Source organism: Montipora foliosa, chromosome 9 (assembly GCF_036669935.1).
Source record: "Montipora foliosa isolate CH-2021 chromosome 9, ASM3666993v2, whole genome shotgun sequence".
Taxonomy (NCBI): Eukaryota; Metazoa; Cnidaria; class Anthozoa; order Scleractinia; family Acroporidae; genus Montipora; species Montipora foliosa.
This window is the reverse complement of record NC_090877.1, coordinates 6,036,108-6,051,457: the sequence shown is the minus strand read 5'-3', so window position 1 is coordinate 6,051,457 and position 15,350 is coordinate 6,036,108. Positions and strand designations below refer to the sequence as shown.

The 15,350-nt window shown below is 39.4% G+C and overlaps 2 protein-coding genes across 3 annotated transcripts in view; one reads left to right on the top strand and one right to left on the bottom strand.

Moving 5' to 3' along the window:
- The first annotated feature begins 887 nt into the window (after positions 1–887).
- On the top strand, positions 888–7,660 carry LOC137970582 (NACHT, LRR and PYD domains-containing protein 12-like). Of its 2 annotated transcripts, none has more exons than XM_068817106.1 (3): positions 888–965; positions 1,366–2,078; positions 4,345–7,660. In XM_068817106.1, the coding sequence occupies exons 2-3, from the start codon at positions 1,385–1,387 to the stop codon at positions 6,672–6,674; spliced, it is 3,024 nt and encodes a 1,007-aa protein (XP_068673207.1). In that variant the 5' UTR covers positions 888–965; positions 1,366–1,384; the 3' UTR covers positions 6,675–7,660. The 2 variants fall into 2 exon arrangements, with proteins under 2 accessions (XP_068673207.1, XP_068673209.1); XM_068817108.1 differs by having other exon boundaries at positions 892–965; positions 1,983–2,078.
- A 1,297-nt stretch (positions 7,661–8,957) lies between these two features.
- LOC137970583 (BAR/IMD domain-containing adapter protein 2-like) overlaps positions 8,958–15,350 on the bottom strand; it is a 17,831-nt gene continuing 11,438 nt past the window's right edge. Inside the window, exons 11-17 of the mRNA XM_068817109.1 lie at positions 14,378–14,427; positions 14,144–14,207; positions 12,052–12,122; positions 11,854–11,907; positions 11,432–11,631; positions 10,922–11,060; positions 8,958–9,465 (exon numbers count right to left, since the gene is read on the bottom strand). Coding sequence (XP_068673210.1) covers positions 9,399–9,465; positions 10,922–11,060; positions 11,432–11,631; positions 11,854–11,907; positions 12,052–12,122; positions 14,144–14,207; positions 14,378–14,427 — 645 coding nt within the window. The 3' untranslated portion in view covers positions 8,958–9,398. The remainder of the gene's footprint in view (positions 9,466–10,921; positions 11,061–11,431; positions 11,632–11,853; positions 11,908–12,051; positions 12,123–14,143; positions 14,208–14,377; positions 14,428–15,350) is intronic.

Below are 15,350 nucleotides of genomic sequence, written 5' to 3'. Positions count from 1 at the left end.
TTTTTATTATTTACATTTTAACAGTACGCAATTCAGCCCTTGGCTGCCATGTATTGTTTTCAATAAAATCTATCTATCTATAACAAAATTTGCGACATGAAAACAACTTAAATTTTGAACCGAGAATATAAAAAGTTACCATCAGCGAAAAATATTTTGGGAGATTTTTGCGACGTTCAATTTTTCTATTGTAGTTTTGGCTGCACAAGTAAATCGCAAAATCAAAAGTGACATCGAATTCAGCGTGCGCCGTGATCAAGTTACCTTGCATGTTTACTCGCGAAAGAAAGGATACATCTGTGTCAAAATGATGGCAAGACACCGGCCGCGGGTTTTTGTTTTTGTTAGTTCGTTTTTTTTTTCTTTCAAGTGTTTTAAAGATTGACAAGAAATGTGTGAATTCAACACAAAGATCACAATCGCCCAACTCTTGAGGTTGACCATTGTTTCTGCAAAATCAAACTGGAATTACTCTCCTAGACGAGGTTATTTATCACCAGGTAATTCCATCGTTTTGGAAATAGCAGCTGCTTTGTTCAAATTCATCAGCGTCACAAATTCTTGCCAATTTTGGGGCTCATTTTCTTGAACTCAAGCACGCTTCCAAGAGACCTGTTTATGTTCGTGAGTTATGCACGCGCTGCGGACTTACACTCTTACACTCATACAACCGGGTTTGTGTAGTGCACTAACACAAAAATGCGTTCGGAGAAAAATGAAACTTTTCGTGCGTCTTCGTATTCGGTCAGGTGAGAGTTTTGGCGACCTATTTACGACAATGACTGTCAGTAAAAATCCAAATGTTTTCATTTTCGAGAAGTCCTACAAAACCAGAAATTTCATTTTCACAAAGCCCCAATTGTCATTTTATGTCTCCGACAGTGGATCGAAGCTTTCTGGCGGATTTTTCCTCGATTGCGGCTTATCAGAGCACTTTTCAATAGGGAAAGTGGGCGCCCTTTCAGGTAAAGTAGAAATATTCATAAAATCACGGAAAGTAGCTCTAGATCACTGATAACATCTTTTCCCGATGAGTTCCACATACTTTTCTCACTCTATAACAACAAGATAAACCAGTTTTGAAAGGCAGTTTATATGATTTTGTCAAAACTGGGTCTCATAACGTGGTTTTGCAGGCACGAACGCTCGAAAAGTCAAATCTTTGAGGACAGCGAGGTGAATCTTATACTGTCCACCGCTTTTCATAAATCTGGAACGATAGAAATAAGCTTTACTGTAACAATGTTTCTAGGTAGCAAATTGATGGAATTACCGCATGTACATTACGAATTCAAAGTTGAGGCTTTTGCTGTTCATTCTTTAAGACCAAGTTTTATGAATCTCTCTCTCTCTCTTATCTCTTAGCCCTTGTTTCTCGTATGCGATGGACAATCTTTCTCAACTGGCGCTGAAGTCTCAAAACATATTTGGCGGCGTTCACTTTTTGTTCTTTTTGACGTCCTGGCCCTTCGTAATTGGCATGCTAAAGGACCACCGGGACAAAAACTTGGAGGTGTTCCATTGCTTTCCACGAACAAATGAGTTTGTTAGACAACGCTGTTATGTCAGTTACTCCGCTGCATTAAGCCCACTGCTGACCCCACTGGATTTTGCTTCTATGATGTATGCTATTTTGGGACTTGTATGGCTGTCTTTTATCCTTTTGAGTGCCATGCTGTTTCAACGAATCAAAAGAGGGCGTCATGAACAAGAGAAAACTCGCCAGACACGAATGCTAATGTTAGCAATGATTTTACATGCTTGCCTTCAATTTATTCTTCTCACTGTCCTTATGGGTATCTTCTGCATTTTTCAGAGCGTTCGTTTTCCTCCAGAATACAAATGCGATCACGAAGACACCCGAATGAATTATGCGGCTTTCAACATAACATGCAGCAATTTACTCCACAAAGAGAAAACAAAACTAAACATTGTCATAGTCGTGATTATGGTCATCTCTATTGTTTGTTGCCTTTTAACAGTTATTCATTTATTAGCAAGAAGAAAAATGTTCCTACAACAATTGATAGATGTTTTTACCTTGGAAGGCGAAAGTGCCGCGGGAACCGATTTAACAGGTAAGGCTATTTGTTATTATAAAATAATTAGGATATACTACCCGCACTCTTATTGGTCAACAGCTGTGTTTAGATGAGAGTATGGAAACACGGCTGTGACATCACACGAATCTTGATTGGTTATGTATTGTCAGATGCGCCTTTTGATTGGTTGGTAGGAGATACGAGCGTGTGTCAAGAAAATCTGTTTCAATCAAGAAGTTAAAAAACCAGCATTTTACTTTATTTGTTAAATTATCTTTGAGAAACATTTTATAAAAGTAATAGGGAACTTTTTTCCGTGTTTCCATAGCCTCATCTAAACACGAGGGGGAGTTGGAAGAATCCGAGACAGTAATGCAAACCCGAAACTCAGTCGAGGGTTTGCATAACTGTCGAGAATTCTCCCAACTCCTCCGAGTGTTTAGATGAGGTTATGGAAACACGGAAAACGTCCTCTATTGCTTAAATAAAAACGAGGACCATATATAATTCACATATTCTTCTAGGATAAGTTTCAACAGCCTTTTTCGGATAAGAAGTTGAGACCGAGATAAAGGACTCTTTCCTTGACCAAGTTTTGTCTAGATTTTGGCCGCAAAAAATCTTGGATGTCGACACTAGCTGCAGGAGCCACTGAGTAGGAGCTTTCCTCTCCCATACAAGCCCTATATGAGTCAACCTTTCCGCGTATCTTTCTATTTTTAGAACCCACGAGTTCTTCGTCTCTGCACGCACTGTTTAGAATGGCCAATCAGAATTAAGTTATTGTCAAAGGAAGACAGAATTAGCACAAACAATGTATGCAAATTGATGCAAATGTGAGTCTCCTGCTTAAGAGTTATCCAGTCTAAAAACAGAAAAACTCGAGCAAAGGTTGACTCAGGGATAAAGTGCACAGGGAGGCTAGTACTCATGGGCTTCTGATTACCGTAAGGCGAATAACCCGATTTTTTTTTATATTTAACACGGTAAATTCATCAGATACAAAATACATCATATCCTAATTAAATGTAATATTCCAAAAAAAATTTCAAAAAAACTAAAACCTAAAAAACTGCTTTACATGAATGCCTTGTGTCTAAGAAGAGTACGAGTTGAGCTGTCGACAAAAATCATTCAGTGATTCTGCCAGCTCAGAAGGTAACCTGTCCCAAAACACTGCAGCGCTCTAGCTAAAACTGTTTTTCAAAAAATTGGTGCGTGGCATTGGAACAGCAAGTTTGTTCACGGAGTCCCTCAGCGAATAATTTGTAACGTGACTCTGTCCATGTAATTTGAGAAGGATCCTTTTATTTTAGTGGAGTCGCTATTAGCATCTCCTTCTGTAATCTTTTGTTTGTTTTGTCCCATCCTTTAAGACACCAGCGGACCTGACTTTACAATATACTAGGCGTGCGTTTCTTAACAGTCCCGTCAGTAACATTTCGGTGGTCCATTTTTTATCTGTAAAAAATCAGGTTTCAAGAAACAAACGTTGACTTTTTCCTTTTGCTCCGGGAGGTGCATGAACTCTTTTCTCATGCGAAAGATCTTTATGCAAGTACTTTCTGTTCTCTCGATGAACAGTCATGGCCGCTGAGAACGCGAAGGAAAACCGTGGCCAAGAATTCGAAATCCGAAAACTAAAAAGCGATGATCAATTTCTCGTGCCATAGACGGATTACCGATTGCTGTCAAACTGTCTCGCACGTTCAATGCCTGGAAAAATCCTCGGCTCAGTACATAAAGTAAATGACACTAAAGTGAAGGAGATGTAGACCCCGGTAAATGAACGAAGAAATGTATCTTTTTATCAATGGTTCAGTAGGGGTGCTCGGAAAAAATCCAAATGCTTCTTTGCGACAGTCGAACTTACGACAATCTGAAATGAAACTCGCGGATGCTCTACCACTAAGCTATGGGAGTCCCGTGGAAGCTATGCCACGTGACAATTGTCCCGATTAACCTCAAAAACTGAAATTGTCTAAATAGAGCAAACAAGAGAAAATAAAGGAACATTCAGATTTTTGTTCGAGCATCCTCAAGTAACCATCTACAGCAAAGATACATCTCACTGTTTAAATTGCTTCCCTGTTTATGACTGATTAACATTATTCAAAACAGTTCTACGTTTTTCAGATGGTTCGCACCCCCTCAATTTGACCAAAGCAATTCGTTTGCCCAATTTTCCTTTTGTTAATACTTGCCCTAGCTAATAAAATTGGAATTCGGAGTTGTGTCAATCATGATCAGTGCAAAATGCAAAAGGCTAATTATTACCTTACCTTCTTTACCTTCTTTTTAGCAGTGAATGCTTACTCAAAAGCTTTGAAGGCATCCATAAAATCACAAACGGAATTTCAACCGAAATTAATGGATTTTGGTACCAAGACTCGCAGAAAGACAGATGAAATATTTATCAATGTTCTTATCCAAGAAGGACGGAAACCTGTTTACCAGGAACAGAATTTTGAAAGAGAGAATTGTTTGAATAGATACGCCCAAGTGAGAGGAAATCGAATTCAAAGTAGTCAAGAAATATTTGCAAGTAATGCTGACGATGAAGAGAATCCTAAATCAATTCTTCTCACTGGAAAAGCAGGGATCGGAAAAACGCTGTTCTGTCAGAAGCTAATTCGTGACTGGGCAGAAGACACGTTATTTCACACACGAAATGTCGGATCAGTACCAGATTTCAAGTTTGTATACTTGCTGACATTTCGTCAATTGAATTTACTTGGAGATGAGCTCGTAACTTTGAGAGAAATCATTAACTGTTCTTCGGTGCTTGATGATCAATCTAATCTTGACGAGGCGCTGTTCCAGTACATTCTAGACCATCCAGAACAAGTTTTGATAATTATGGACGGTTTTGATGAATTTTCCCGACAAGATTATGTTCTTGATCAACACGGTGCTCATCAGAGATATCCAAATAGTTCCCGAGAGAAAATGCCGGTATCTGCAATTTGTTCCAAGCTAATGAGAGGTGAAATTTTACAAAGGTCGACTATTTTGATTTCATCGAGACCAGATGAATCGGACATTCTCAGCGCGAGAATTCGTTTTGGTCGGCACTTTCAAATCACAGGATTTTCCAAAGAGGAAGTGCAAAAATACATAGAGAGTTATTTTCAAGAAGACGAAACCCTGAAGAACACTGTAGTTGAGAATGTTATGAGTAACGAAAATCTGGTCAGTTTTGCTCACATACCTGTGCTATGCGCACTGATGTGTTCCTATATGGAGTACACTCTAAACGAATCTGCAGACAGGGTCGGTGGTGATTTTCCAGTGTCAACAAGTGACTTGTATTTTGAAATTGTGAACATTTTTGAATTAAAGCACAACAAAACCAAAGGTTTTAATCACCCAACCATTTTGGATAAACTATCGGAGTTTGCAGCTCAGATGCTTGTGGAAAACAAGTTTTTCTTCAATGAAGAGGACATGGCAAGGTTCAGTTCACATGAAGTTTTAAACCTTAAAGCAAACGGCCTTTTCAATTGTGGCCCGCCATTCAGGGTGTCCTTTTCTCAAACAACAAAACATTTTTGTTTTACACACTTAACCCTTCATGAATATTTAGCTGCTCGTTATTTTGCCAAAAGAAGAGAAGTTCCCCCAAAAGGAACTGCCTCCGTAATGACGTTGCAGTTCATGGCTGGTGTCCTATCAACTGAAAGAGACGACAAATTCATGGAACAATTGCTTGAAGAACTGCCTTTGTCATTGAGGAGCCAAAATTATTTTGAAGAAGTATTTCCAAGAAGGAGACCAGTCTTTTTGGCAAAAGCAAAGTGTCTTTGTGAGTATAAAGACAAAAAATTTGCAAAACATGTCATCAAGACCGATTACCGTAAACAGTATAGACATCACAAAGTTTCCTTCGATTTTGACTATGTAAGTGATGTGGACACTGTAGCCCTGTCGTTTTTTCTTGATATTTTCAGTGAACTGAATGCAGAAAGAGCTAATGCAACAACTGATGCATTAAGGGAACAGATGTATGATATTAAGTGTCTGGTTATTAGATATTCCAAGCTGTCCCATTCAGGTTTAAAACGAATCTGCACAGCACTGGAGAGAGATTCCTGCGCCATTACCAGTTTAAGGTTTCTTAGTGTACGATTGAACGATGAGTTGGTGAATTGCCTCAGTGATTTGGTGACAAGAAAATTAACCGATTTGCAGCTTCTTGAGAATGAAGATATCACCGATGTCGCCGTTAAACATCTGTGTGAAGCATTGAAGACAAAAACAAGCATGATAACACAATTACGACTTGATAGCAATCATATCACGGATGATGGGGTTGCATGTCTGTGTAATGCATTCACAAACTCTCAGGTTTGCAAGTTATCTCTGACTGATAATCGGATCACCGATGCAGGTGTTGAACGTTTGTCCGAAACACTGTTGGATGCTAACTGCAAATTAAGGGAACTAGATTTGAGGCATAACCAGATCACCGACACTGGCGCTGTCGCTCTATCCAGAGCATTGAAGCATCCAAACTGCAAAGTAACCACACTTAATTTGGCTTGTAACATGATCAGCAACGCTGGTACTGCCTGTCTTTGTAAAGCAGTTGAACACTCAGGCAGACAAGTGGAATTGTCACTTGATTATTAAGAATCATGAGATGAATTGATTACTTACTGAGTATCGAATGCAACTTAGCGACTGACTTCTTGCTCAAAACTACGCTTGTGATTGGCTTAATATCTCGCGCTATAGCGATAATTCTTGTTTACAAACATTGACGTCACATTTCTTTTGATATTCAAATTTGCCAACCACGGAACAAAATAAGTCATTGTTTCAACTACCATTTAGGTTCTGGTTGGCACACTAATAACAATGGGTGACGTCGCGAGAAACATCGCTATATTTTCATATGACCAAGCAGTGGTGAAAGCAACAACTACAGTGATTTGCTCAACCAATGGTTTTCCAATGCGCAGCGAGGGCTGCGTGTTATTGGGCATTTGATTGACAGCGTGCGATGTCACTGGCTACAGTTGATTGAAAACCGCTATATAAGGGTGCGTTGTTTCGGCAAATTCAAAAATGATTTTCGAGCCGAAATTTCGATCTGTAACCATGGTAACCCTTTTATGCAGGTATTCAATATGGCGGCTCTCAAGAAATAATGTGTTCTCCACAATGGAGAATTTTCCAATCGGTGATTGGTGACGACAGAGGGCGAGCACAAAATGGTGACAAGAGTCGAAAAGGGGAAGGACTGAGTATGCTCCAGCTGGAAATACCGCTGGTTCAACTGATTGATTTGCTATAGAACAGAGCAGAATCTGGATTCCGATTATTTGGATTTCAAATCCAACGAATCCTTTTTCAAAGTCATTCACCACATCAAAAATCCGGATTTGGATTAATCGAAAGGAACGCAAAATCCGCTTTTAGATTAAAAACCCGTTTTTGGATTCGCCGAAAGAACCATTCTTAAAAGTAATTAAATTAAGCTGCAAGTCCGCGAAAGGTATCTGACACCTATCTTCGAGGCGCTGGGCAAAGTTGGGAGTGCTGTAACTAGGTGCCCAGGGAGTGTTCGTTGGGGCTTAGAAAAAGATCCACTCCCTTACGCCTTATGAATCTGAAGCGCAACAACTGAATATAAATATACAAAAATTTGATTTATCAACGGAGTTGATAATGTAAATTGACCACCGTACAGAGATTCTAAAAGCTGACGTTTCGAGCGTTAGCCCTTCGTCAGAGCGAATCGAGGGATTATGGGTTACGTGTAGTTTTTATAGTAGAGTAGGAGCTACGCTATTGGTGGTAACATGGCAACGTGAAAAGTAGGAAAAAAAGTAGTTAAATGAAAAGCGTTCGTTAATACCGTGAGGATTAAGGGTGCCGATTTGAAAGATGAATTTTTGTTCCAGATTCTTGCGGCTTTCCGTCGTACCTAGATGTAGGGAAAGGCCGCAGATAGCCATGTGTTTTTTGGAGTGGTTAGGCAGATTAAAATGGCGAGCGACTGGCTTAGATGCATCCTTGTCATTCTTCTCAACATCGCGAAGGTGTTCGCGGAATCGGTCACCTAGTCGTCTACCTGTCTCACCAATGTATAATTTATTGCATAACGTACAGGTTATGCAATAAATGACATTTGCGGAGGTACATGTGAAACGATCGGTGATCTTAACAGATCGCTTAGGTCCCGATATCTTGCTAGTGTTAACAATGAAAAGACAAGTTTTGCATCGTGAGCGCGCGCATTTGAAAGTGCCGGGTTGCTCGTTGGTTTTGAGCGCGCTCAAAACCAACGAGCAATGTTACCACCGTGCCATGTTACCACCAATAGCGTAGCTCCTACTCTACTATAAAAACTACACGTAACCCATAATCCCTCGATTCGCTCTGACGAAGGGCTAACGCTCGAAACGTCAGCTTTTAGAATCTCTGTACGGTGGTCAATTTACATTATCAACTCCGTTGATAAACCAAATTTTTGTATACTACTTCCCCACCGACGCAGCACCACAGTTTCTTTAGAAACTACCCCTTCATTCACTTGAATATAAATATAATTGATCTAAGCCGGTTTCAAAATACGGAAATTTACTCATAAGCTCTTATGAATGACTCAACACAACAACTAAACACTTTGACTTCCTTTCATTTCATTTGATTTGAACAAATGATCGATGGGTGACACTCAAGTACGAGTACTCACGATCAAATAAGGAGCTTAAAGCACGCCATGCTTTTGAGAGGCGGACGGCAACCAGAAGAGAACATTTTGCGTACCAGGGCAGTGATGTCTCCTGGATTTTTATACTAATCATCTCCAATGGAGAAAAGATACTTATCAATGTAAACGTGGGATACCAACAGTCTGAGAAGTTCGAACTTGTAAACCCTTTGAAAAAGACACTGAAGTCAAAGTAAGCAAGATTTCAAATCAACATTTATGTGAAAATCAGATTCTTCTTATCAAAGTTAACTTATTACCAACTGCAACAATGTACAACGATTAATTGTTCTTGAAATGGTGGCATCTGTCATGTAGAGCTGTACTGATTTGTACACAGTCCACCAAATTTCTGCTCCTATCTACATAATTTACGGTTGTTCACAAAAATAGATTCTCCAACAATTTGTTGATTTTTCTGTACAGAACACAGATCATAAATTACCATATTAAATAACAAGCATGAAATCAAGACAAAGTCATAAATTATGTACATGAATGCTTCAACGGCTAGCTTTGGCTATGGGTTTTTCAGTGTACAACACTTAAAACAGTTGCTATAGTCTTGAGATAATTCTGTCCACGTAATGGTACGGTCATTTTTATTCGACGTTCAAATCCCCTTTTTCGGATGCTTACAATCGACTGGTATGACATGAATTATTGGTATCCTGGCCATTTGACTCTGCCTCAGAACCAACACTACAAAAGAAACCAAATAACAATGATGTCATATTTCCATAAGGTCGCAATAGTAGCAAGCATGATAAATACTGTGAAAAACAGACAACTTTTTTAAAAGACATGTTTGGGCATGCTTATGCCATCATCAGTTTAATGAGTTCCTTAGTGTGAACAGTTACAAAGTCTACGGGTAGATGAAAAAATTATTACAACATGACGTAATACAAAAGCGGGTACTATTTACAGCGTGACACCAAACATCAAGGTGTAAACTAAAACGTGAGAAATGTGTTGTAATGCTGCAATTGTTTGTTAAGTTCCGGTTTGATCTTATTTATATCAAAAGCTTCTTTGAGTTTTAAATCAATTGAGTTGCTGGCAGAATCCAGAATACTAAAGCACGAAGGGGAGTATTTGTTCTTACATAAAGGAGATGTGTTAAAATGCTTAAAAATATGGGAGTTTTTATCGCTTTGCGTCATATTTCTTGACGTTTTTAGAGGCAACAGAAAGGCAGTATAGATCCATATCACTCAATGTCCAAAAAAATGATTTTGCCCGTCGAATCTCTCATTCAGTGTGAGGCTGGATGGGCAAAGACAATGGAAAGACAATGCCTTTATTCCCCACGGACTCCAAAATGGCCGCCGAGTTATAAAGGTGAATTCAGACCAAAACAACACAAGTACACAAATATAAAGCATTCTTTAGTTATAGAATAAACCTTCATGAATATCACTTCCAAACGGGAACACACCAGCAACCACATATATTGACATTTACAGTATATGTCTTAACAGATACATGTGTGTGTGAAGTTCGGGCCCACTATCCTATTGCTACTTTTGTATAAATTATCTCTCTTCACAAAAACCGAGTTCTGTCAAAGGATAAGGCCGCTAACTAACAATTACACTGCGGGCTACGGGTCAATAGCCCATGAGGGGCTATTGACCCATGGCCCTTGAGGGCGGAGGGGTCTAATTGTTTTAGTATCACCCAACTAGTCGGACAGAAAAGGCCATAATAAAGTTAGCAAATCCAAGTTAAAGAAATATTCATTTGGGAATAAAACGAAAGAAAGCGCCACGCTTTTCGCTACTCGAGGACTATTAATAATAGTCCTCTAGTAGCGTAGCCAATCAAAATGCAGGATTTCCATTAGTCCACTAGTTGGGTGATACTAATAAAAATTACCTCAAGAATCTACGAGGCAAGTGACCCAGACCTATATGAATCTGCATTTGCGCTCCACCAAAAAGATTTTGAACACTAACTATAAGGGTCCAACGAAAAAAAGCAGCAGTCCTTCTTGCTTTGATGAACTGAAGAAAATCAGTGCTTTTGCATGGAATACTGATCTTTAGATCGCCTTCCTGTAGAATTTAAAGTAAGCAAAACTATCTACTGGCTTATCATTTCCTGGCTTATCACTTTTGGGGCCTGATGACAATTTTTCATCATCACCACACACCTTTGATTATTAGTGACCTCCTCTATTCCTGACAGTGTTGGAAGGAGGGGAGGAGGGGGTGGAGGACGCCACACTGGTGACAAATTGACTTTATTCAAATCAGCTCCTGGAGCTGTGCTTGTTTCACTGGATTGGTCAACTGCAAATATTAGCAAAAAATGAGAGATTATGCAAAGAGGAGAATTGAGCAAGGGACATGAGAAAGATTTGATTTTGTTCAACTTCCATCACAGCTTAAGACCTGGCACTAATAACGTTATTTTGTGCAAGCAAAATACGACCTACAAAGTGAGACCTTAATTTGTATGGGTAATCATAATTATGGTGACGAGTAAAATCCGGAACAATGTCACGCACGTTTTGTTCAATGAGAAAGTGAAATTATTCCCTAATCTCATGGGTATACCATTTGATTAGCTATTAATATCATGGGTGACAAATCAATAATGTTCGTAAGGCGCCATTTTGGCACTGCAGGAAAAGTTGCCAAAATTGACATTGTAAACTAACCAGATGGCACCAGATTGTTTGAAAAAGTTGACTGTTCACCATCCTGTTTATTCTCTAAGTCAGCATAGTCTGGTGGTGGTAGCTGTGGGCTCTCACACCCATCACTGGCATAACGCTTTAACGATTTGTGGCCAATATTTGTCCCTAAGGTGGGACGCGAATGCACTCCTCCAGCTGGCAATGTGTGGCTAACTGTTGGACTGGAAAAAAAAAAAGCTCAGATGTTAAAATGACCTCCTCCATAAAACATGAAGTGATTTCAGGTGAAAGGCGTTTTGCTCCTCAAAATCAATAAGCCACCTGAATACAATAATGAAAAACAATAATACAACAACAAAAAAAAAAACGACATCTTGATCAGTCCAACGTCTCCTTTCTTTTCGTGGCTTGCCTCACTGCTCAATAATACAAAAGAAACTAACCCCGTTGAAATAGCAATAACCTGTTCCATATAAGCAGCAGGAAACCAGCCAGACCTGGTGGGAAATGACGATGTATTACATGTATTAAAATGTGTTTGTTAATGATTTAATAATGTTCCAAGAGCTTTCGTGAAAATGAGTAAATGCAAGTATGAGTAAACGCTGACTAGATTATCGTCTCTACAACTATCTACATACTTTTTCGTTTTCGTGCTTTCTCCATATTGCCATCCCGACACAACTTCACTGATGGGGTGTATTGTATCTCCCTGGAGGCATATTTAAAAAAAATATTTTAGTGAAACAAGCTCTTGTTTAAATACCAGTTCTGTCTACTGTGTAGGATTTCTTAAAGAGCTACTATGGTCAAAAAATTCACCTTCCTTTTTCCTTCAGATTTTAAAAGCGTGTTTGCTTGACACCTGATTGGCAAAATTATGAGCTTCCAATTTTACTCAAAGGCTGTTTTTGTTGAGCTCAAGTTTAGGATTTATCTGTCCGCCATTGTTCACGTTCAATACTGACCGATTGGAGCTCATCAAATGCATAATAAGCCCTTCTAATTGCACTGTTTTATACCGACTACCAATTTGTTTAACCAACTATTCCTCCACATACAGTTTATGGATTAATCCAATATCCACATTTCAGGGTCACGAAAAATTTCACTCACGAGAGGTATTTTTAATGTGACAATATTTCTACTTGATTGTTCGAAGACAAAAGAGCACTATGAGCATTAAATTCTAAGTCAATACGAGCATCAAGAGTTTCGCGCTTCCGGTTGAAACGCAGCGCATCATGGGATAGGCTGTCCAGAAAAGTGAGCACCAATTCTTGAACGCCAGCCATACTATCTCCTGTTTCAGATCGCGTCTCTTTACCCCCGATTCATACTCCATTTTTCCACTGAAATTCCTCCTTTAGCCGTTGCATATTGGTCAGTAATCCTATAAACTGGTGAGTAAATCCATTTTATGGCTATTAGTGTCTTTATCGCGAAAATATTGCAGTAAAACCTGATGAGGTTTGAGGCTGCGAGGCGTGTTGCTCGCTAAATGTTTCACGTCTGTAATCATTCTGTTTTGATTTCTTCTCTAGGCATAGGATTTCGGCAATCGGATTTGCTTTCTAACAGCGGGAAAAGGCTGACTAAATGGGCAAAACAAACCTGCACTGCCTTCATGCATGTTTGAATGGGACACAAACAAGAATTCTTGCTAAAAATTGTATTCACCTGATAACGGATCTGTGTCAAGTGCATAAGCAAGGTCCCTGATTTCAAGTATCTATGATTATTAAATACTTTCGTGTCCAGACTTTTTCCTTCCTTATTTTCCTGCTGATGTTCTCCATCCATCGTTTTCTTCGTTCGCTATCCTTTTCTCCGCGGGAGATGGAAACACACCGAAATGGTGGCTCACAATCGCACGTTTGTGTCCCATTCAAACACGCATGAAGGCAGTGCAGGTTTGTTTTGCCCATTTAGTCAGCCTTTTCCCGCTGTTGGAAAGCAAATAAGTACACAAATCCGATTGCCGAAATCCTATACCTAGAGAAGAAATCAAAACAGAATGATTACAGACGTGAAACATTTAGCGAGCAACACGCCTCGCAGCCTCAAACCTCATCAGGTTTTACTGCAATATTTTCGCGATAAAGACACTAATAGCCATAAAATGGTTTTACTCACCAGTTTATAGGATCACTAACCAATATGCAACGGCTAAAGGAGGGGTTTCAGTGGAAAAATGCAGTATGAATCGGGGGTAAAGAGACGCGATCTGAAACAGGAGATATTCAGTGCTCACTCTTCTGGACAGCCTATCCCATGATGCGCTGCGTTTCAACCGGAAGCGCGAAACTCTTGATGCTCGTATATTTCTAAGCCGTTGAGTGTTCATTTACATTAGCAATAAAATCTGTCGTATCGCTTCCGCCAATAAGATTATTAGCAGATTCTGAACGCGTCGGTTACAGAAGATCGTGCAGTCCCTATACCTCTCTCTCACCATTCTGCCCTCGGCTCACTTGTGTGACCAAAGTGGGCGGTAATCGACTACTCAGAAGGGACTGCGAGCAGTCTACTTCTGTGTTTTCTCCCATTATAAGCAAAGCAAAGCAAAGCGGAGACAGGAAAAAAATTACCTCAAACATTCATGTAGCAGCAAATTTGCGATATGAGTTGAAATAACTTTATGTTAGCTCACAAAGTAAGAAATGGCAATATTCATGTCATTCACAACAATTCCCTTTTTCCTGTGTATGATATACGAGAAAGAGGCTTTACCTCTTGAAAACTAAGCTGCGAGGGTTCAACTGCTGCATGTGCAAACTTTGCCATCAGTTTTACTCTAGAAAATGAAATAGACACAATGCATTTTTGTTTGGTCTGACGAGAGGAGGTTTTTCCAAATAACAGCAAAACATAAACAAGGAACTAATATTAGGTGATAATTTGTCCAAGATGTCTTGTGCAGCAAATCAAACATGGAAGGAATGACAACTGGACTTCAAAGCATACCGATCATCTCCTATTTTTCCTTTCCCTGCATCTGTTATAGATCCATTAACCTGCAAACGAAACCATTGGTTGGTCATTCAGCATCATATGTCACTGTACCTTATATAATATAGTTATACATGTGCATTAATTATTTTCAACTTGATGGTCTTATCATCAGTGCTCGAAATTAAAAAAAAATTACATGTTGTCCCTTTTTCAAAAGCCGGGGAACTAAACCTGTAAATTTGGTTGCCCTGATAAATGCTTGGTTGCCCAATGCGAAACCTCCTTGTATTAGGTAAATGCACGTCGTTTTGAGATGCAATCGCATGGCATTGGAACTTGAGTAACATATCCCATAGTTCTAAGTGTGTGCCTGTGGTTTTATTCTTTTTGCGTGCATGCAGGCATATTCATGCTTGCATCCCACTCATTTTAATGAACCCACATGCTACGGAAACCGGAGATAAGCGCCGGCCTGATGGGCCTTCTGGCTCGTTAGCAGAGACTTTACCTTTACCTTTAAAGTTACAAAACAAGCTTCATGATTTCGCTATGCGTGAAAACAAGCATCCAATGGCAAAAAGTATCTTTTCTATGGTATTCGTTTGCATGGCAACGAAATAAACACACGAGACTTCCTGGAAAGAAAGGTGTAATAGGTATACATAACATATCCAAGTATGTTATTTTTTAACCCTGGGCATCATGCAAAAATTGCCAGATTTTTTATCCTACTGGAGACCTCATTGTACCCCAACCCCAATCCCTCAAAGGGCCTGCTTGCAGGCTACCCCACTCCCCTCAATTTTCAGCTCATTTCACCAAAAAAGCTCCCGATTCAGCGTTGATATCATGGATTTTCGTAAAATTCAATAAATGTACATTTAAAAAATCCATGATAGCACTGGTCTCTCCAATTGGTACAAAAACCCCTATTTTGAGGGTCTTGGTCCATGGACTATGGGTTTAAGTTTTAGCATTTTCAAAA

What these genes read in the sequence shown, in the direction of transcription:
- LOC137970582 (XM_068817106.1), top strand. Translation starts at nt 1,385, where the DNA reads ATGGACAATCTTTCTCAACTGGCGCTGAAGTCTCAAAACATATTTGGC. An exon ending in CGCGGGAACCGATTTAACAG is followed by an intron (nt 2,079 to 4,344) that starts GTAAGGCTATTT and finishes CCTTCTTTTTAG; the next exon opens with CAGTGAATGCTTACTCAAAA.